The sequence below is a fragment of the Pipra filicauda genome, unplaced genomic scaffold, assembly GCF_003945595.2.
Source record: "Pipra filicauda isolate LSUMZ 115617 unplaced genomic scaffold, ASM394559v2 scaffold128_size5466820_pilon, whole genome shotgun sequence".
Lineage (NCBI taxonomy): Eukaryota > Metazoa > Chordata > Aves > Passeriformes > Pipridae > Pipra > Pipra filicauda.
In genome coordinates, this window is record NW_024103751.1 from 2,765,984 (window position 1) to 2,788,444 (window position 22,461).

General features: G+C 36.4%; 1 protein-coding gene across 1 annotated transcript in view; it reads left to right on the top strand.

The window, feature by feature from the left end:
- The window catches only part of ASCC3 (activating signal cointegrator 1 complex subunit 3), a 246,623-nt gene extending 229,415 nt beyond the window's left edge, over positions 1 to 17,208 (top strand). Inside the window, exons 37-41 of the mRNA XM_027731475.2 lie at positions 7,707 to 7,858; positions 8,370 to 8,520; positions 14,266 to 14,472; positions 16,310 to 16,485; positions 16,583 to 17,208. Coding sequence (XP_027587276.1) covers positions 7,707 to 7,858; positions 8,370 to 8,520; positions 14,266 to 14,472; positions 16,310 to 16,485; positions 16,583 to 16,730 — 834 coding nt within the window. The 3' untranslated portion in view covers positions 16,731 to 17,208. The remainder of the gene's footprint in view (positions 1 to 7,706; positions 7,859 to 8,369; positions 8,521 to 14,265; positions 14,473 to 16,309; positions 16,486 to 16,582) is intronic.
- Positions 17,209 to 22,461: the final 5,253 nt, after the last annotated feature.

Sequence of the window (22,461 nt, forward strand, 5' to 3'; positions counted from 1 at the left end):
GGCAACTATCAATAAATGGGGAGCTTTACTGAAGGAAGGGAAGAGAATCAAATTAACTTGAGAATGCAGAGGATTATTCAGAAACAAGTGAAGAGCAGAGCCCATATCTCTTGAGCTACTACACCTATTTGTGTATGTGGTAGGATACCAGTGATAGCACAGTGTTTGCAATTTTACCTAAATACTGGCTCCTTTCATGGTTGGATGGCTATTCTCCCACATTAGAAGAGTGGAAATAATAGAATAATCAAAAAACTTGTAGTGGATATACTGGGCAGTAATGTTCAATTATAGATACTAAACGGCAATGGGTCACTTTGTAGTGAAAGTACCGGGACATGCTGAGGTGGAATTACTTGTGCCTGGTTGTGTTGTATAGGTATATATGTGGGAAAAGGAAGGGTTACCTTTGTGGCTGTGGTGTTGGGGTTTTGTTTGCTCTGAATAGTCAGTGAACTGGTGTATGGAAGCATCTTGATGACAGTTTAATGATGATTTGGTGCTGCTTGTGTATAATCCCTCCCCCACCCATGACAAACCTTTTCCCAGTTGGGGCTGGAGGAAATGAGTAATGCTTAACCCATTTGTGTGATCAATTCACTTAAGCAGCTACTGTGAAATGTTAATCACAACTTTAATTTGTACTGCATTAGCATTTTGATTAACTTGTAGGCTTGCTAGCACACTTGAAGCACTTTTACTCATAGTTACAGCTCGGAAATGACTTTTTGATTAATTAAGTTTGTTAGACAGCAGCTGAGCTTCCTGAATGCTAACCTTATGGGGCTAAAAGTTCAGGACAAAGTTACTGGGAATAACTGTTGCTGTTGAAAAGGATTCTTGTGAATGCACTCCAAAAATTTTAATTATTGACAAAATATTACATTCCTACTTTGAAACTGACTTTAAACTTTAATAAGGGTAGGTTTATTATGAGAAAGATGCTGTGTATATTTCATGGGTTTGGTAGATTTGTGTCATATTTGAAACAAATGCTGTCTTTAGGACATAGTTTATTTTGGGAAACTGGGATTTATTGACGAGATTTTTATCAAAAACATTTTATTGTTGTTACAGTTCACTAGCGTAGTAGATAATAACTAATTAATTAATTAATAGTTTGAAAATAAATTGGATATTGATATTCAATGAGTTTGAACATGTTGGGGTATGCCCTATCAAGTTTACATTGCTGGTATCACATTCTGTAGCTGCTTTTATGTCTGAAATACTACTAAAAAAATCAGTAAGAACCCAAGGGTGGCACTCCACTAAATGTACACAGTAAATGGTTTGTCCTTTCCCTGGTTCTGAAAATACTAATAATGTTACTCTGGAGGCTAAAGGATGAATACAGGGATAGGAATCTTACAAGCAGGAAGCAGCTAGGAAGGTTGCAATTTGCATACATCAGTGAGACCTTTATGATGATGGAAGAATGAAGAATTAGTCTCTTCTAGGGAGTAGCAGAGCATATGGAAGAGAGAGCTGAATATGCTTGTAAAAAAGGGAAGGAAAGGAGGATACAGAGGGCAGTATAGAAAGAGTTCTTCCTGAATAGCATTAAATACATCTTAGTCACTACATCTCTGATAAAGTACAAGGGGTGGTGCTGCGTAGGCTGAAACTACGCAGCTGTACAAGGATGATTTAAATGAACTGAAAGAACTCCTCCCCATCCCCAAATTAAAACATTTCTAAAACATAATTTTAGATTACACCTCTGAAATGCAAAGGTGTTGTAGATAGCCTGTTTTGCTGATATGTACCATACCAAAGGTAGTGACCTTAAACCCTCTGTAAGACTTCTTCAAATAAATTCCAACTTTTTAAGTCAGTTGCTGTTTCTGGGATATATAATTGAAGCATCTTAATCATGATGTATATAAAAACATGAAATTTAGAGTACATGGCATGCTTTAACATCTGAAAAAATATTTTACTTATATTGGTATGATATCAGGTCACATGAGGATCATAATACAATCTTACAGATTGGAAGGCTTCCTACATTTGAAGCATGTGCAAAAAAGATTTATTATTATTCTGAATTCAGTTTTGAGGACAATGGGTAAAATGCACATATTTTTGCCTGTTATTATCTATAAATATTTGTCATATAAACTCTGTAGTCTTAAAGAGCTGTCATTAGGCACCATTCTAATGATTTTAATAGATCTATGGATTTAAACTTGTATTTCTAACTGAATTCTAGTCCTAGACAGCAGAACTTTCATTAGTATACAGCAAAGACAACAGTGGGGATATTCTGATTATTTTTTATTGTAATGCTAAACAAAATAAATTCAGGTACAAAACCCAGCCAGTTTTAATTCTGCTTATTGATGTAACTGTGCAGTAAGAGTTTGAAGTATTTTAATCTTGCGCAGTCTATTTAATTTAAATACCCATACCTTTCTCAAAGCATCACTGCAGAATAAAACTTGTATTTTTTTGGCTGAGAATGTGTTGGATTTATGTATTCATAAACTTTCAAGTCAAAGGTGAAAGTCTTTCTGCATAGAGGACTGTTTACATTAATGTACCAAACTTCAATTTCATGAATAAAGGTGCTCATGAAAGTGTCATAGTCTGTGAAGCACTGATACAAAAAATAAAATTAACCATTTAAGAGTAGATAAATTTGAGCCATGTAACTTACCTGAATACACCTGGAGCGTCAGCACCCCCATCCACCAATGGCATCACTGTAAGCAGTCAGCTTTTAGCTGAGTAAAGTTGTGTAATTCTCAACTGCGATGGCACTTCTTACATTTCTTTAGCTTGCCCTTGTATCCAGAGCAGTTATCATTGTAGCTTCATTGACACTTCCCTTAAATATAATTTATCCACTAAATATTAACATTTTTATTTACACTGTTTACAGTAAACTTATATTTACAGGATTTAAGTAGACATGCTTAGTGTATTCAGAGTTATATGACAGTTGACTTCAAACAGAAGAAATTATTCCATGCAGTATGCAGTCTCTGTTAATAAGATGAAGCTGTTTCATTCTAACACTTCAATAACTTATCTTAAAGGAAGAAGCTATTTAAATCATTTGAGTAGATCAGAAATTCTGCTAGTTGTACAGTCTCTGGTCCCCTGCCACCTACCCAGTCATACAAGAGTGATCCAGTGTATCTTACTTTCAAATGAAGGATGTGAAAGTAATACCAAAAACAGTGTTAAAACTTCGCAAAAAATTTCTGAAATAAAGGCTTTTGCTTTTTGGTTGCTAGACAAAAATGGGTAGGGTGGTGAATGGGCAGTGTAAGTTCATTATGGAACAATTTAGTATCTGTTATTTTGAACGCATATTCAGAGTGCTTAAAAACACCAGAGAAAATCAGTGTTTTGTTATCAGTGTGTTTTGCTATCCGTGAACGTGCCACACACCCACATCTCCAACATCCTGCCTCCATTTTTGCTTTCCCTCAAGCTAGGGAGTTATAAACCATAATTTAAATTCCAAGCATCAGTAATAACTTTGTCTAGAAGGAGACAGACTGTTAAATCTCAGCTTCATGTTGGACCAGAAAGGTACAGTTTGATCAGTTTAAATCATTCAGTATTTAAGGATAACCATCTGCTGCTCCTGAAAATAGGATGAAAACCTGATCATAGATGCTGATGGTTTCATCTTTATACACTATTGGAATGATGAAAACAATAGGAAGATTTTGATCCAAACATTTTGACATTCAGTTCTGAATATCATCAGAATGAGAATTTTTGCCATACCTAAAAAGTATATCTACATCAATCAATTGTTAAGCATTGGCATTTTTTGCCTACCCCTGCCATAGTTAATAGGTCGTTGGTTCCCATGTTAGTAAAAGCCAAGCTATTTTTGATAGTGACAGACAAAATGTAAAGGAGGTATCACTAATTGCTATTATTACTGTGTAGTTGTCCAAGTATGACACTTGGAAAGCTTGAAAGCTTTTGCCTGAATCTTTCATGAAAACCCATCTGAGTATAGGCCTCTGCTATTATTCTTCTAAATGCAGAAGGAGCCCCAAATAAGATAATGGTAAACATATTCTCCATTATAACAAGCAATACTTCCCTTGACTATACCTATTTACGCCATCATTTCTACTTTAGGTTAAAAAGTAGTGGTCTTAGGGCTTTTTTTTTTCCTTTTTAATTTGTTGGTTTACCAAAAAATATGTTTATGGGTTTTTTCTGTAAGTAAAAGCATCTTTACTGTGTTCCTGTTTCACTTCTTGAACTCACTGTCCTCTTCTCCTAATTTTTTCTCTGTGATGAAATTATCTTTTGTTGGTTTGAAATTCTGAGGCTAGAAAAGCAGATAACCAATTTGTGCCATTTCTCAGTTTGGAATAATATTCTTAATCTGTTCCAGTAGTATCAGCTATAAGATATTTAGAAATTGCTTTCTTCTTTGCAATGTAAGAGTTAAAGAAGCCACTAATTTCTATAAAATTATACTTAAAAATAACAACAGCAAACCAAACAGGTAGCAACTGGATAAATCAGAGGGACTAAATATGTTATTCATCAGATAAAATAAGTATTAAATACTTAAACTTTTTGTCTTCTATATTATATTCTTTATTTAGTTGCTTACATTCACATTTGGAAATAGGGGAATGACTCAATTTGTTACCTTGATTATTTATAGGAATTTCAGTAACCTTTTAAGTATCAAGCATCTATGTGTTTTACACTTAAAGGAAAATTAAATGTGTGTGGGTTTCCAAGGCAGCAGATGAAACAAGCCAACTTTACCATTGTTCTGACTTTTTCACAATGTCACTGTCTTGGATTTCACATGTGTGTGTGATGCTGTGAATAAATTCTATGGGTGAAGAAGCAGAAAATAAGGAGGAAAAGAGGATTTGCCATGTGGTTTCATTTTAACAATGTGGAACACAGAGTCTCACACATACAGGCTTTCCTTACTCCCTACGGGATATCTATCTGTAGGCCTCTATCAATTTCTAGGAGATTTTCTATGTGAAAGGATCCTCCAGTTAATTTCAGTGTATAGCTTGTTTTAGATTTATCTTTCTCTTACATCTTCTCTCTTCCTTACCCCTTTTCAAACCTTTTTTAAAAGGGGGGGAGAGGGATAGATTAAAAAAAAAAAAAAAAAGGAAAAAGAAACAATGAAAGCAACGTTATGCCTGTATCTTCAGAAGCATTTTATGAAATACCAATGCTTTGTGCTGACTAAAAATACAATTTACTGTATTCTTCTTGTTGCTTATGGAAAATGCAGGATATCTATGCACACATTATTCTTCACATATATACAGTAGTCTCATGACTGAGAAACATGATGTTTCGGGCTGTGTCAGAATAGCACAAAAGAAAGAACAAAGCTCAGGTAGCGGAGTAGAGGAGACAGATACCACACTGTCTCAGCAACACATTCAGAGACACAGACTGTATTGTAGGGGTAGTCTTCAATGTATTTTAAAATGTGGAAGCAGGTAAAGAGCGACTCGCCTTGTAAGTTCAAAAGATGGGCTTCAGTCTGATACATGCTGAGAACAATTCCCCCCTTACCTGACTGAAAATCGTGTGAACCAACACAGAAATCTACAGGTCACGAAGCTGCTCCTTTCAAATGTGATTTCTAATGTAATTTTGTTTTCTATTTGGTAAAAATAACCCTACCTGGAAATCACCTTGGCAAGGCAAGTGAAAAGACAGAAAAAAAAACCAGTAAGGCACTGCTGTAAGGTACTAGTTCTAGGGTCACTAGGAATGTTATTTTAGGGGGTTTCAGGGTACTATGACTCTTCCTTGAAAAAAAAAAGACTAGTGTTAAATGTAGATCTTTATTAGCTGAAAGGCACTTTATCCACAATTTGTGAGAAATGAGACAACATTCGAGTAATACGGGGTAACACTTTAAATATTTTTCTAAGTGTCACTGATCTTATCACCCTGATCTGGAAAAAAAACCTGTTGAAATTGCATTGTAAACTGCTAATATAAACTGTGTGACTGGCCAGGAGTGAAACTAACTTGTGTCTTTAAAGTCAGTATTTCTCTAGAATCAGTGTAATTTAATTGAAATAGCTCTGCGTGTGTAAACAATTCCTTTGTTTAAAGAAGATTTCACTGTTTAGTTTGCCTTAAGTAAATGCTGCCTTTTGTTTGTCTGTAAAACATTTGATTAAATGTAAAGACTTACATAGACAGCTTCTTCTCATTACACTAGTGGCTGGAAATAAGCTGAAATGATGCAGGTATCTGCTGTCTAAGTAAGTATCAAACAATATCATTTGTGTTTACAAGAAAAACCCATGGAAACATCTGAAGCCTAGTCCTAAAATCAAACTGAACTCTCCTAACACCAAGACAGTATTTAAAGTGTTGAAACCATTCAATATACCAGATTCTTTCCTTGATTTCTTTAAAAAAACATTTTAATCAAACTCCAAATTTCCTACATGGTAAATTACTTTTAAATACATGATTTTCTACTGAATTAGTGTTGTAATATGAGAACCCACACTTTATTGTGATCATAATGGTATTGAAAAACAAAATAACCAAGACAACTAACATCACATCATTTTCTTCACCAGCTGAAAGCCTTCCATAAGTCATAATAATTCTTTCAATGTACCCTAGACAGAGTTAAAAGTATATCATATATTTGAATAACTGCATTTGCTATTAAAAAAAAAATAAATGTTGAAACCACAAGTTCATGTTTGGTCCATTTTCCTTTGGAAGAATTCCTAAATTCCCTTTCAAACTAACAAAACAGAATTTAAGTGCAGTCAAGAAAAAAAGCACGCAGAACAATTTTTTCATGTCCATAGAACCATTCGCAATGCAAAATCCATAATGAATTAGCTTTAGACCTTTATGCTAGTGTTACTTATAATATACCTTTTATTTGTAATGCCAAAACACGGGACATAGAAGTGGAACAGAAACTCATGAGACATGGAAGGCAGGATGATTGTTAACACTTTGAAGTCTGATATATAGCTGGATAGTGGTTTTTTCTTTGCTTGTGTGCTTTGGGAAAGTACATCCCTCATTCTCAAGACATTCTCAAGCCATTTAATAAGCTTTCTTCAAGATCTCAAGTTAGATGTCAATGCTGAACAGAACCTCAAAAATGCTCATTAAGCTAAATTTTAGTGGTTTTATCTAGCCCAATTCAAGGAATTTTTTTAAGTCCTTAAGTTCCAATGGGAATAACCGCTAATGGTAAATGACAAGTATTAATTTTTGAACAAATGTGAATATACTGGTAGTGTTCTTAAATAGTTCAAGGATTTTTGAATAATTATATAATTCTGAGACAGCTGTCATGTCAGAATATAAACAAATACTGCAGTTAATTGTAACTACTTCTGTTACAGTTAACGTTGAGATTTATTCTGTTCATTCTGTTGGTTTATGTAAAAGAGCAGTTATTTGTAAGGAATAGATACTACCTTCTGTTCTCACCCCAAAAACATGGTGTAAATTACCTTTTCAAGAGTTAGAGTTGTTGATGATGATGATACAGGATTTAACTCATCTTTTTCGAGGTTGATTCAAAAGATGTCTACTGCCATCAATAAGGGTTGAAATAAATTCCTATGTTGAAGGCCTAGAAATCCCTATACGTTAAACATTAAATAACCATGCTCTTACTTGTATGAACCAGGTACACAATTATATTTGCATTCTTTGTAATATATGTCTCCTTTGATTAGGCAATGCTGGATGTTGCAGCACATCATGGCTGGCTGGTGACTGCTCTGAATATAACCAGTCTGGTGCAGATGGTGGTTCAGGGTAGATGGATACATGACTCTTCCCTGCTTACTTTGCCCAATATAGAGCTACAGCATCTTTACCTTTTTCGGTATGTAATTCCTTTAAGCATTAACAGTTTTGCAATTTCTTTCCACTTCCAACTGCTGATTGTGTTTGAATGTCATTGTTGTGCCTGAGAATGTTCATTAACGAATCAGAACCAGAACTCTGTCTTTCACAGTGATGCTTTCCCAAATGGATTTTCTGTTTCTGTTTTCAATATTCATTGATTAATTAACCCCCACAGATTATTTTGAGAACCATGATTCCAGACAAATTAACAAGAGATCACTGGAAGGGTTCCAAGTCCTAACAAAACTAACTCTGTATGTTAATTATCTCTTTATTTTAATCCATTATAAAACTACATTAGTATCCTTCTTAACATCATAGATAATGCTAAGCTCTATAGATGCCTAGATGATGCAGTAATTAATGGTAACCAAAAATAAATGACCAGCCTTTAATAACAGAAACCAGTATTGAGTTATACCACCAAAACAACTGAATACAAATGTTTGCTTTCCCTCCCTGGGCATATGTTTTTCTGTCTGTATCAGGAAGTGGAGCCAAGGCCAAAGGAAGAGTGTGCATGGAGGTTACCAAGGACCTATCGAGTGTCTTCCCGAACTAATGGCTGCCTGTGAAGGAAAAGAGAATGTTTTCGCTTCCATTTTGGACAGTGAGTTGCAAACAGCGCACATTTCACAGGTAACATTTTCTATTCATGATTATTTTGAATGTGATTGGAAAGGAAGAGTACTTAGGAAAAGAAATACTCTCTCTACTTCCCCTCAGTAAATATCACGTGATGTTCTGTATGAAGTGCAACACATCATTGCTCTAATTTCAAGGTACTGCTAGCTTTACAAAGGTTCTTCTCTGCCTGTTTTTTTTAATATTCTCATTTATTCCCTGCTAACCAATAACAGAGTCCGGTTTATGGCTAATATTACCACATCTCTCTGCTCTAAAGATGCTTCTCTAGGCCGTTCAATCTGGCTGAGTGTTATCCACCTTTTCATAGCCAGCTCTGCACTAGGAATACATGCATTGCAAATGTCATCGTAGCTGGTTTCTGAAGTGGTCTGTCAAACACCCTTTTTTCTGAGAATACTCTTAGTAAAGGATCCAGCACTCACTTTCTATTTGAAACAGAAAAAGGAGATGAAAATTTCACACTTCATAGGGGAGAGAAAAAAATACTATTACAAAATGTTGAGGCTGCTAGAGTCTTATTTTCAGTTTGATTCCCAGCAAAGGACAGCTGTGTTCCGTAGCATTCATCACATGCTAAACCTATTGATTTGAAATAAATGTATGAAAGATGAAAACTTCAAAAGCTATACTTCAAATGTTTTTTTATTTGAATATTTAAAAGGACAGCAATATGTCCTGTGTTTGACTGTTCAGCTTCAGTTAAACCTTTTACTGGTATGCAAACAAGAAGAAAAGTACTTAAATGTCTATAACAGACATCTGCATTTGTAACCAAATTAACATCAAAATTTTGAATTAAGAAAATATATTGACATCAAAAAAAGGCTTCCTTTAACAACATATTTCTAACATAATACACATTGATTTCAGTCCAACTTTTAGATGTGATAAAAAATTAGAACATTGTTATAATTAGTTCAGGGAGAACTCAGAAGTAAACTTACTTAATTTATTTGCATAAATTGCCATTCTGTTATCTTTAAAAGCAAATGCAAATTGGTTCTGTCTGATATGATGATGGTTATTTGGCTCAAAAGTGCTTCAATTTGCGTAGCAATCTGGTGTCGTCTCTGCAGTGAGGCGATCCCAGGTAACATACAAATCCTGAATTATTCCAGAAATTAGTATGTTTAAAGCATCAATTTAAGTGCTAATTGCAGTAGTAATGAGAAAAAGCAGTACTACTGTGAGATTTGCATCTACTGCCCCATCAGTATGCCTGGAACGGCTGCTGACTGGCAGAGGATTTGGCTGCTAATTAAATAATTGTATGCATGGCAGTGTTCTCGTCTGATTCAATAGATGAAGATTAATCCTCAGATAAATATGTTTGGCTGGTATTGAAATGTCTTAGCAGTTTCTTCAAAAATAGGTTGCGTGTATGTGGTGTGTACACTCACACTGTGAATGACTCTATGCCTCTATATGTCTATGTTTGTAAATACAGATGCATGTAAGAGGGAAGAACATACTGTCTTGGCATCACATAAGAAGAAAGTTTTATTTCCATTAGCTAGGAATAGCCATACTGGGAATAGCAAAGCCATGACTGTATTGTGTAGGTCATTACAAATATGAAAAATTTTATACCAATATGTTATATTCTTTGCAGTATTTTTTTCAGGAAAAAAAACTATTGTAGTAACTTGCACAGAATTAAAATTCAGATTGAGACTGCCTGTTGGGTGTCTTCATATGTAAAGTCTTTCAGTGCTCACAGAGGCAGGGGCTAACCAAGAGAAAAATTCTTCAAAAATGAATGCATCTGTAAGATATGTTTTCTATAAAGAAAGAATATCAGGGTACAGAGTTTAAGCCTAGCCTTCTGGCACAGACATGAACAGAGTCAAATAAAGTGGTAAGTATGCCACTAAATTGCCAAAAACATTCTTTTCCTAGCAAACCATTTATTTCTCACTGAAAGTATAGTGAACTCATATCTTAAACCTCTTACTAGCAGGAAACTGGTGAGAACTGCTGGAGCTTTATGTAAATTTCAGGTAGACAGGAAAAGGAAGAAATTTCACATTTGGAAAGAAGAAAATGTCTTTTAAGCAGATTGATAATTAATTTTTAAATAGCACTCTTGAAGCTGCTCATGGATTTGGAATATTAGGCTAGGTCCTGGGGAGACAGATTATTGGCAAAAATACTAATCATGTTGCCAAAGGTTCATGAAGAATTTCTCATGTGATTATCATTTAAATCTATGGGCTTGGTAGGTAAACATATAGTTTATATGTACATGCACATGTTGGGCCTGTTGACATATTTAAAAGGAGGTAATGTGTGCTTTTGTCCTCCTATACAGCAAAAAAACCCAGTAAAATTGTCAAAAAATAATTAAGTGACTTGGGAGCCTGAGTTTAATTTTCCAAAAGTTAGTGTTATAATTCTAAACCTCATTGAAAGTCAGCGGGGCTTTAAAAGCTGGCAGCCTAAATTCAAAAGCTATTTAGACTAACCCCAATCTTTGGTCGAAGCTTTATGTTTGTTTCAGTGATTCATTCTGAATCATATATCTTTAACAAATCATTTCCAGTTTCTAAGTCACTTAGACACTAGGCACCTTTTAAAATATTAAGTTGATATTGATATTATTGAAAGAGAACAAATAAACTTCAATATTGAAAATAAATATTATCCCTACTGTAGTATTACCTACTTTTACTCTGGAAGTATCTGTGTTCCCATAATCTTCTTTCATTTTCAGCTGTGACTACTTGACTTTTTTCCCTTGGTGAGAAAAGCATTTCTTCATTTCTCCACATTGCATGGATGATAAAAAGACAGCCTACTGTTCATACTATACCAATTATCAAGCAGTTCTAACCTGGCCTTTAATTTTCAAATACACAAGGCCTGTAAAATCAAGGAATCATAGAATCCTTTAGTTTGGAACAGACCTTTAACATCATCAAATCCAACTGTTAATGACCAGATGACATATTACATCTACTTTCTTATCTAATTAGAAAGTTACTCAGAGTAGCTTCATTTTGTTTGCACTGTGAAACTACGTGAGGACATGAGAGCCTTTGAGAAATAGTCTGTGTTCGGGTTGTATGGTGTAAACCAACCCAGATCAGTCTTCACCAGACCGTGGGGAAAGTTACAGGTAATTCTACTAAAGGAGTTCATACATTGTGGTCTCTGCCGAAATTAGACTTCCTTCTAACATATTTGTAACAGGTCTTGTCCTCTGAGGGACTACACATAAAAGTTTTCAAGTTAAATGCTATCTAAAGTGTAACAGAATATTGGTATATATTAGGGTGCCTCTCCCGAGCACAGCAGAAGTAAACTGCTTAGATGCACAGAGACTCTCACAGAGTAGCTCTGTAGAGTTTCTACAGTAAATTTCTTCTTAAAAACCTTTACATTAAACATAAAATCATTTGCCAGTTGAGATGTTACAACTCAAGTTGTCATCCAGTGTGATCTGCTGGAGGTGGTTTTAGTAGTCTTTTGTTAAATGTATCAAAATCCTGGCAATAATTAATTCATTAAGAATGTCAGTGTGTTTTTTAATCCTTCTTCAAAGTGATGCCTTTTTTCCCCTTTTCACTTCAGAGCTGGGACAGAGAGGGATATATTTTTGCATAAAGTTCTAGCTGTTTAGTTTCTTATACAATTTTTCTGTCCTTTCTTAGCTCAGACACCATTAAGAATATCAGTGCAATTCATCCATGTCCCCTGCTTTTGCGCTGCAGTTCCTGAGCATTCACAGCTGGCCCTTCCCACCTTGTCCATTGAACAGACACAGCTGTTCATGCAGCACATGGAAGAGGAAGGAGAGAGAGAGAGAGATTAGTTTTTAGCTTAAATCAGTTTTCTCATTTGGTTCAGCCAGGCTCTGATAATGCAGCCATTTTAATCCAAATAAGCCTATGCTGCAGCCTAAATAGGCAGTTCTGCCCTCCCCGTGCCGTTTTCACCTCCCCTGACCCAGCTCACCGCACAGCTGCACAAACGCTGTGTTTGGTTCAGGCAAGGAGGTGGGAATGAGCATCTGGGGACAGGGGAGGAGGAGGGATCATATCAACCCTGTCGCTGACAGGCAAAATGGCCTGTAGCCAAGTGGCCACATGAATGTTTGTGCCAGCAGGGGAGGAGGCTGAACCACTTCTTTCGGTGGCACTGGAGCTTCATGCTTATTCAGAGTCACAGGATTAGAGAATATGCTTCCACAATCAGCTTTATGCTAAGTTCATGCTGTCACCAAAATGATTAGCAAGATGATCCATCTAGGTGCACAATCCCAGCATGTGATGCCAACATACCAGTGATGGAGAGGGGACAGCTAGCTGGCGGGGAAGACGCTGGAGAGAGGGACAGCACCACCGCAGTGCAACCTTGGGTTGGCTTACCCTGGCTACTGTATCCCTAATTATGTATCCATAGTATCCATATACTGTTACTGCCTGCATGTCTCTTGGCAATGATGTCTGCAAGAAGCAAACTGAGCTTTTATTAGGGCTCTAGGCCTTCCAGCACAGAAAAAGTAATCAGACACATCAAGCACAATTTAAATGAAAATACATTTTGTTGAAACACAAGATGGTCAAACTAATACTTAAAATATGCTTTAGTCTTTTTCCAGATAAAACATTTCTGTTCCATGATAGTATGCAACAATGCCTACCCTCTTCATTCCCACAAGTTCCCATTTTGGCATCTGATGGCTCTGTACCAAGATCAATATTCTTCTTTCCTCCTACTTCCCACCCTCTAGCTTTTCATATATGCTGATTCCTGTTTTGTTCTGGGAGTGGAGGGGAACAACAGCAGGGCAGAGGGTGGTTCTTGTTCTTCTGGGTTTTTTACTCCAGTGCCAGCTTCATCCATCTTTTTCAGCCACAGTGAGGCCGCAAATCACTGCCTCCATTCCACAGCCAATCCCATGTATTTTTCCTAACAAATTTCATTGAGTGAACATGCTGATTTTCTTTTTTACTAAATGAAAGCCTGCATTACTCCCTTCCATTTTTGTCCCAGCTTCTCAGAGATGCTTTTCCTTGTCTGATAGCGACCAAAATGAGAGAGACCTAGGGCTGCATATTCAGGATGCCTTTTTAAGGTCAAGAGAGTATCATATTCAACTACGCAAATTGTATCCTCTAACAGTTCTCTGCACAAGGATAGAAGAAAGTTGAGGACCTGTTGCAGTTCAGCAGAAACCACAGAGACTTAAAATTCCTCAGGAGGACACCAAGAAGGAGAGTTCATGAGAAAAACTTAAAAAAAATAGGGATAACTTTGGATATGCAGTTGAACTTTTGGTTAATTATCTGAACTGATCCTCTGAACTCTCTGAGGTTTGCCTATTGCTAATTAGCACTGCAGTGGCTTGTTCTTTATGGATTATGCTAAGGAAGTTTAATTTAAAACTTAATTATACTAGTTTTTAAGTGGCTTATAGGGAAAAAAAGTACTTTAATCGGGAGCAGTAAGGAATTTTTCCTGTGTTCAGACATTAGTAGTCTTACTTAGGCATGTGTAACGTGCTTGAGGAGTTTCACGTTTGTTTTATTTGCTAAGAAAGTCGCATAAGAGATTAATGAAAAGTATTTTATGCTTATGATTGAGAATCATATGATTATATATGATATTCTAATACACAATAAAATATTAATATAGAATAAATATGTGGACTGCACATTGAATTGTTATTGTTACAGTGACATTGATTGTATAGATTGTCCTGTAATCCACAGGGATCTGTTCTTTCTACAGGCTTGGAATTTCTTGTGCCGTTTGCCAATTCTAAATGTCAGTCTGAGCATTAAGGGCAGTTGGGATGACCCGGTTCAGCCACAGAATGAAGTACCTGTTCCTTCTTTGACAACAGACACACGAGATGAAAAAAGATGGATCAAACTGCATGCCGATCAAGAGTATGTGCTCCAAATAAATCTGCAGAGAACCCAGATGGGGTATCAGGTAGATTATCATTTCTTTCCCAAGTACACAAGTGTCCAATAATATATTTATATTATCAATGATGCTTTATACAGTATAACAGGGGTTTTTATGGTTTGAGTATTATTTGAGTTATAAACACTTTCAAAGACTTTTCTTTATTAGCAGTGAAGCAAATGTTTATTTTCAGGTTGCAATAGGATAGTTAATAGGCTCTTAAGGTAAAATCCTAAACCAATTCAAGTCAATGAAAAAAATTCAAACTAGTTTATAAGCTTCCCGATTGTATTCCCAGGTGCACCCAAACTGCATATCAGTCTCAACCCAAACTGCATATCAGTCTCATACCTTTAAATATGTTTCTATTCGTAACACATCCTCGGGCTTTTACTGAGGATGTTTTCCTTATATTTTACACTTCATGGTTTTTTGAGCAGCTCCTAGAACAACTTTCACATACAATTCTTTCTCACACCTACACTTCAGTCCCACCCCTTTTGCCAGTTAAAGCACATCCCATTGCCTCTTGGGCTGATCACCTTGCTGGGCCCTCAGCACGTCTTCATGTGCAAAGCCAGAAACTCCAGCAGCTGCACAGGTTCCCACCTGCTCTGCCTCCAGCAGCAGAAGCTTGGGGTACCTGCTTGTCAGCTCTTGGAAGAGTTAGACCGTGTCTCCTGCATTCACACTGGGCACTGCTGGCACTGTAGCTGTCACTTATTTATAGATGCCCTTTTCCTTAATTTACATACCATGACTGGCATATGGACCACCATGATTATAGTTTTGCTAATTAATTTTTATAACATTTCAAACAGTTAAGAATTATAATTACCATCATTTTTGTTAAGATATGAAGAAGATCTCAAGATACAAGTGGAGAACAGTTTTAGATGTTACTTCGGAGACTCTTCAGACAATTTCATTTTGATAAAAATAGTAATGGAGATACATATGTTCTGTTGAAAATCCTGAAGTTAAATTAGTCAAGAATTATATTTGAAAAATATTGTTATTTCCCCAAAGACTTCTTGTCCTGACTACAGCAGGTTCACCATAACTGCAAGGGGAAACTGTCTTATTTTAGGAAGGACAAAGAGTCAAAGCTCATGCATACATCATTCCATTTGCTGTGCCAGTTACCGACAGAGACTTTTCCTAGCCAGAAGCCATGGAAAAGAGAGGAGCAGAAGCATTTCATGCAGTGATCACTGTTTTATAAACCTCTCCTACAATTTGATCCCTCTTTTGTAAGAAACAGCTGGATCAAACTGTTTCTAAAGCTTCATTGCTGTGGTGGTGCTTTTTCTTCTGTATAAATCTTCAGTAAAACCTTTCCCTCTACAAAACACAAAATGAATGCTGATTGACTGTGCATCATTCTGTCTTCAGCTTCCAGCAGTAAAGTCACTGTCTTAAAGAATAACTAAAATAATCTTTCCTTTTGCTATGTCAACTTCAAATAAATACTTCTCGTGCTGTTTTTTTCTTTATATTAATCTTGAACAATGTTGTTTAGCTTTAAATAAAGACACTAGGTTTACAATTAACCCTTCTGCAGAGAATAACATTCAAAATATATTAGATTAAATTACAGAAAGGGAACCCTATTTCCATTCAAGTTTTAGTAGTTTACAAAATAAGTGAAATTGTATCATATTCTGGATTTTTATCTGTGGCCTATGATTTTTCTTTTTTTTAAACCCTTCATCTAGAAAGAAAAAACAACAATATTTTAGTCTGGCAAAATTATAACAATTCATAACAATGTGTTTTCAAGGTGTTTTTCATTCAAGGAAGAATGGCATTTTGGAAAGGGTATTTCTAGTTTTCCTAAGCTGTTTCTTTTCCCCAACAGGGAAAGCAGGACAGTAAAGCAATTGCTCCTCGATTCCCCAAAGTTAAGGATGAAGGATGGTTTTTGATACTGGGAGAAGTCGATAAAAAAGAACTCATCGCCCTGAAAAGAACTGGATATGTCAGAAATCGAAATACTGTTTCTGTTGCTTTTTACACTCCAGAAACTCCTGGAAAGTATGACAAGTTTACAAATTAGGTTCTCTTAATTATTATCTTTTCTGAGTAGTCAAGACCTAATTTCCAAAGTAACAATTCTGCTTTTACATTTTAGGTGTATCTACACACTGTATCTCATGAGTGACAGTTACCTTGGCTTGGACCAACAGTATGACATTTACCTGAAGATTGTGCCAGCAAGTACTTCAGCACAAGTCACTATGGAGGTGTCTGATGCCATGAGTCATCTGGCTCTGAAGTAAGGCCATCTGTCAGTCAGAAGGCCAATCAGTCAAAAGAACTGGTCTTGCAACTAAGACATCTGGTCATTCTGGGACATCCAAAAATGCATTTGCCTTAGTGGAACCAACTTCAAACCTCAAGACTAGGAAATTGAAAGTGACTGCTGTATTGACTCTGATGACACAGAGTTAGCCACAGTGGCCTTACTCCTTTATGAAGATTTGTCTTTTCTTGTTTCATCTCTCTTCTTTGGGAAGTCATTTTGTTAAATGAATTTTAAAACATCAAAATAAAAGACTGACCGATAATGTAATTTATGCAAATTCAGGGCTATCATCTTCATTTTGAAAAGTGTTCTATAGCCTGTGTATTAATGGCATTTAAATAGTCAACTTTTTTAATTTATAGGGAAAAATACAAAATTTGATCTAAGAACTGCTGAAAATATTGATGGATGTGTTATATTTCATGTTTAATAAAAATATGCCCATAAGAACATTTTGCATTGTATTTGTGTGCAAAATATGAGAGATGTAGTAACACAGTCCTCCTCTTATGCGTAGTACATTTTGAAGATGATAATCTAAAGGAAAATTTCACATATTTATATTAATTATATAAGCAGTAAATGGGGTTATAAAGGCAAGCTAAGTAGTATAAAATATTTCCAGTGTAGCAATGATGCAAATTATATAATTAGATAATAATTAAAGTTTACCCTTTACACTTACGTACATACATATATATACACTCACATATATATTACAGACATACAATTTCCATAGTGTTTTTTCCTGAATTTTGAAGGATTAGGGCGTATAAAACTGAGAGTCCTGTTCCAGGGCTCAGTGATAAAGTGGTTGACTATGTTCTGTAAAAAAGAGAGCATGAGGCTCCAAAAATGGGTTTTGCAACAGGTGGCTTGAAGAGTTCTGCCAGGCAATAATAGATACTGCCTAAGAGTTGCCCAGCCCAGTGATAGTACCTGCAAGACATAAATCTGAAGGGAGAAAGTAGCAGCATCTATCTGCTGCACAATAAAGTGATGAGCCTACACATCCTGAGGCCAGTCTTCAACCTTAAGAGGATTCAAGATGCTGACCAAATACTTGGACGCAACATACTGCAGAATCAATGCATCTTTGTTCAGATAGACTAGACCTTAAACTGAGTATTACTGTTTGCACTTGCTCAGCTTTGCATTGAGCTGATAAGGATTAGCTCTCTGAGGGATCATTTGGCTATCTTTTCCATTGTATTTCACCAGATGAAACAATACAGCAGAGTTGTTGCCTGGAAGCTTCACAGAAAAAAATACACCGGTGATGCTGCACCCACATAAAATCACAGCATGTCTGAGTTTGGGAGGGACCTCTAGAGATCATCTGGTCTAACTCCTCTCCTCAAGCAGGGCCACCCAGAGCTGGTTGCCCAGGACCACATCTCCAAGTATGGAGATTCCACCACCTTCCTGGACAACCTGTGCCAGGGTTTGGTCACCCTCACAGTAAGAAAGTGTTTCTGGCTGTTCAAGGGGGACCCTTCTGTGTTTCCATGTGTGCCTGTTGTCTCTGGTTTTGTCACATCTTCCATTCAGATATCCATTGATAAGATTCCCCTGAGCCTTCTGCAGGCTGAACAGTGCCAGCTCTCTCAGCCTTTCCTCATGTGAGAGATGCTCCAGTCCCTTCATCATCTTTTTTGTGGCCCTTTGCTGGACTCCCTCCTGCATGTTCATGTCTCTGCCCCAAACCAGACACAGTGCTCCGCTAGCATGGCATAACCAGTGCTGATCACCTCTCTCGACCTGCTGGCAACACCACACTGCAGCGAGCAGGAGGCTGGCTGATTTCAAAGTGTCAGTAGTTAACCATTAATTCATTTCATTATATCCAGCACCTCTAAATTGTGAGAAGCATTTTTAAGATAATCAATTCTGTAGCTGAGTGTTTTCATCACCTCGTGATGAAAAATTTTTTAATTTATTATTATAGGTAATATATTACCTATACCTATAGAAATGTGCCTAAGAAAGTGGGACAAAAATAGAAAAAGTTGTGACTATATTTACAGCTGGCAAGATGATACAATTGCCACCTTTGCCATTTAGACTATATCAATATAATATAGTATTGTGTCACAGAGCAAATGGATTTTTCAAATTGGTAGGCAGTTGTTTGGTTATCCACACAGTTTCTTAGTCTATTTTTAAGAGAATTGTATCATCTAGTCCACAAGTAAGTTTTCACAGAAATTAAGTCCTTTCTTAGGAAAAATTCCTGGCTGAAGCAATGTATTGTCTTCAACAATTTTAATTAATTAAGAAAAAGAACTATGCCACAGACAAACAACATACCAACATAGTGATGCTAGCTCTTGTTGCTTCATAAATGTACATCACAGAAGAGTCTAACGGCAGAGTAGTAGACAATAGCTTCAGTATTCTGTATTAATCAATTAAAGAGTTTCTGTAATGTCATTGGTACCATTTGTACTTTGGTTTGGAAATGCTGTATTTCCTAGCATATTAATTGCTTTTAGAAATAGTTTGATGAAATTTCAAATAACATTTTTTAAACTTTTTTTCCCTTACAAAAGTATTGTATTCGTGAAGACAAAGTCTGAAGTAATATAGAATGAATTTAAGCAAATTGATTAGAATCAGTATTTAGCTGAAAAATCCAAGAGAAAGAATTTCTATCTTCCTCCCTCAAGAAAAAGAGGCTGTGGTATTTTTAAGACGGTTTGATGAACTAGTCTGACAAGCACCACTTCTCTGTGAAGAGGCTTATATACTAATGAGAGATGTTGAATTATCACTGTCTTGCCTTCACTCCTCACATTTAGGGTAGACTTCCCTTTAGTTCTTTCCACTTCCTGTAAAAGATATGAAAAAACAGATAATGTTCAGAGACATTATCTGTATTAGTGGCAGTAAATTATCATGAAATTACTTAAGCTCATCGTTCTGTGATGTGATATATACACTATTGTAGCCTATGTAGTAAGTACTAAATAGGGCAAAGTAAGGCAATACAGGCAAACCATATATATTTTTTCCACAACCTAAAGGTCTCCAGCTAAATTGCACATTTGGGCCTTGATTTAGTTGCTTACATGCAAGAGGTCTGGTGCCATTTAGTATGCAATATCTCATCTGGCCTCTACATTCAGCTCCAGAAGAACATGCACTGTCTGTAGAGGGCTGTCAGCTGTGAAACACAGTGGTGTTGTGTGTCGCTCTCTGTGCATGCCTGAATTAAACTAAGTAATCTGAAATAGCATTAGGTATCTACATTCAGGTAACCAAATTGAGTCCCTATCACTTGTTTAGTCATAAGTATGCAGTTCAGTTTCTTAACTGCATCTAATGAGATTTAAAATAACCAGAGACATTCCAGCTGCCACTCCAGAAGACAGGAAGTCTTTCATAGGTCATATGTCTCTTCTGTGGTCTCCACATCATGGGGGCCAGTATCATGAGGTGGATGCTTAGATACTCAATTAACTAATCAAGCCCATGCTATTTTGTAAGTCAGAAGAAGCATAAGTGTTTCAAAACTCTCTCTTCCAAGCAATTTTATGAGACGGGAGAATTCTCCTGCTTCATGAGAAATATTTTCTGACAAAAGGTTTAGATGTCATAGGATGCCCAGACAGACAGATCTACAGAAAGGCTAGTAAGGCTGCTGCTGCTACTTACACACTGTGCCTGTTCTATCAGCTATGTTTGATTCCCACGCGTCTTTTTAAAATGGCAAATCTTCTCAGAGCGCACTGCACTTCAGCAGGTGGTGCCAAGACTTATGTCCACAGAAATTTTGATGCACGTTTTTCTGAAGTGATTTGCAAAAGCTCGTGAATGAACAAACTGACTTTGTTACTAATGTCATACACTGGTAGCAGTAAGAGGTTAAGCTGCTTTCATGCAGTGTGTGAAAGGAAATTCTATATTAAAAGAAGAATATTATTCTCTGGAAAGCAATTGTACTGCTTGGACTAAATGAGTCTCTTCATAATTAATTCCTGCAGAGAATATAATTCCTATCTAGACAAAAGGAACTAGCTTTATAATAAAGGATTCTCCACAATGATTACACCATCTTGTAATTAAATATGTTTACAATATATCTTGTACTTAGATCTTCTAATGAGCACCATACTGCATCAACAGGATTTGAATCCAGGACTCTCCAAGTCTTTCTTCAGCATCCCTATCCCTAGGAAATCACAACCACCTTCTTTGTTCACGTCTCCTCAGAAAGAGTGAGCATTAAAGCTTCACTAAGCCTAAGCATTAGGCTTCACTGCTGGTTTTTCCTCCAGTTTAGTCTTGTCCTATCAAGACTCTCAATCAAAATATACACCTGAAACAGAAGGCTTGGATCTCTCCTTGCAGAAGATCCATACACAGCAGAATTGGTGACATCCCATTCCACAATGACAAAGATCTCACAGATGAGAGGACAAGATGGAGATCTCACTGAAAATGCCATGTGACCACTGAAGGGGATGGGGGGGCCTAAATCTAGACTTTACAACAGAAATGAGAACATGGAGGGGAAAGGAAATTAAATACAGACATTGGGTATTGTTCATATGCTAGAAAACCCATGAAATAAAGAATGAAAAGTGTTCTGGGATGAATATTATCATTCCAAACGATAAGAGTCCCACTAATTGTAATGATAGCAGAGGTGAATTGGGCATTTTTGAAAAATCATGCTCTTGATAAAGTGATACATGTACAAATAGTTATAGAGCTATTAACTTTATGCTATTAACTACTGGCAAGAACAGTGGTAGAAAAGGGAATCTAGAAATATCACTATCCTTTTCTAACTACACTCTAAATCTCTACATAAAATGTGATAAACAGCATTCTTCACACAGTAGCAAATTTGCACCTTGGATTGGAAGTAACTCAGTTTCTATCGGGCAGTGCTAATGTGGGAAAATTAGGCTTACGCTCTTGGCAGCACTAATTTCTTCTAGCTAACAGGATGAAATTGTTTCAGATGCCAATAACACATGGTGAGTTCCCACTATGTATTTTTCAGCAAATCCAACTAATTAGGAACTAATTACGAGTTGTGGTAGCACAGTAATATCAGGTTCTGATAAACTGTCATCTTTGTAGCTGTGAAGATTCTGCAAATAAGCCTTATTTTATTTTCTCAAATGCTGGCAATGTCTAAAGGCAGAGCTGGAAAAAATATCCAGAGGACTCTGTGTTCTGTAACCTCTGTTAAAAGGCCCCTTCATAACAAGATTAATCCCCCCTTTATTTTTTTGCTTTTTTGCCCTATCTAAAATACAACATAAAAATGTTCAGCCCTGTACCAAGAGAGACTAAGTGACTATTTAACAGTTTACACCAATTACAGGATCTTGCTGTTTCTTTGGCATGGTTCTGCCCTGTCCCACACCAGCCCTACTCCCCTGCTCACAGTCTCTCATGTTGCACTTGGACTAAGCATTCTGGGATAGGACCTTTGAGGGAACTTCATTCTCTCTTTATAGGAAATGTAGCAGAGAGAAAGTCCTGTTCCATGATTAGGTTCCTGCAAGGTACAGTCTACAAATAACCCCATAAGGCCCTACTGTGCTAAACTGTGTTAAACATGCTAAATATGATGCAATGTTACTTCAAGAATACTTTAAGCAAATAAGACAGGTGCAAACTATGCCTCAAAGTTAGCTGTATGATTGAGGCAAATGCCAGTTTAATTTTAGATTTTAATTCTAAGT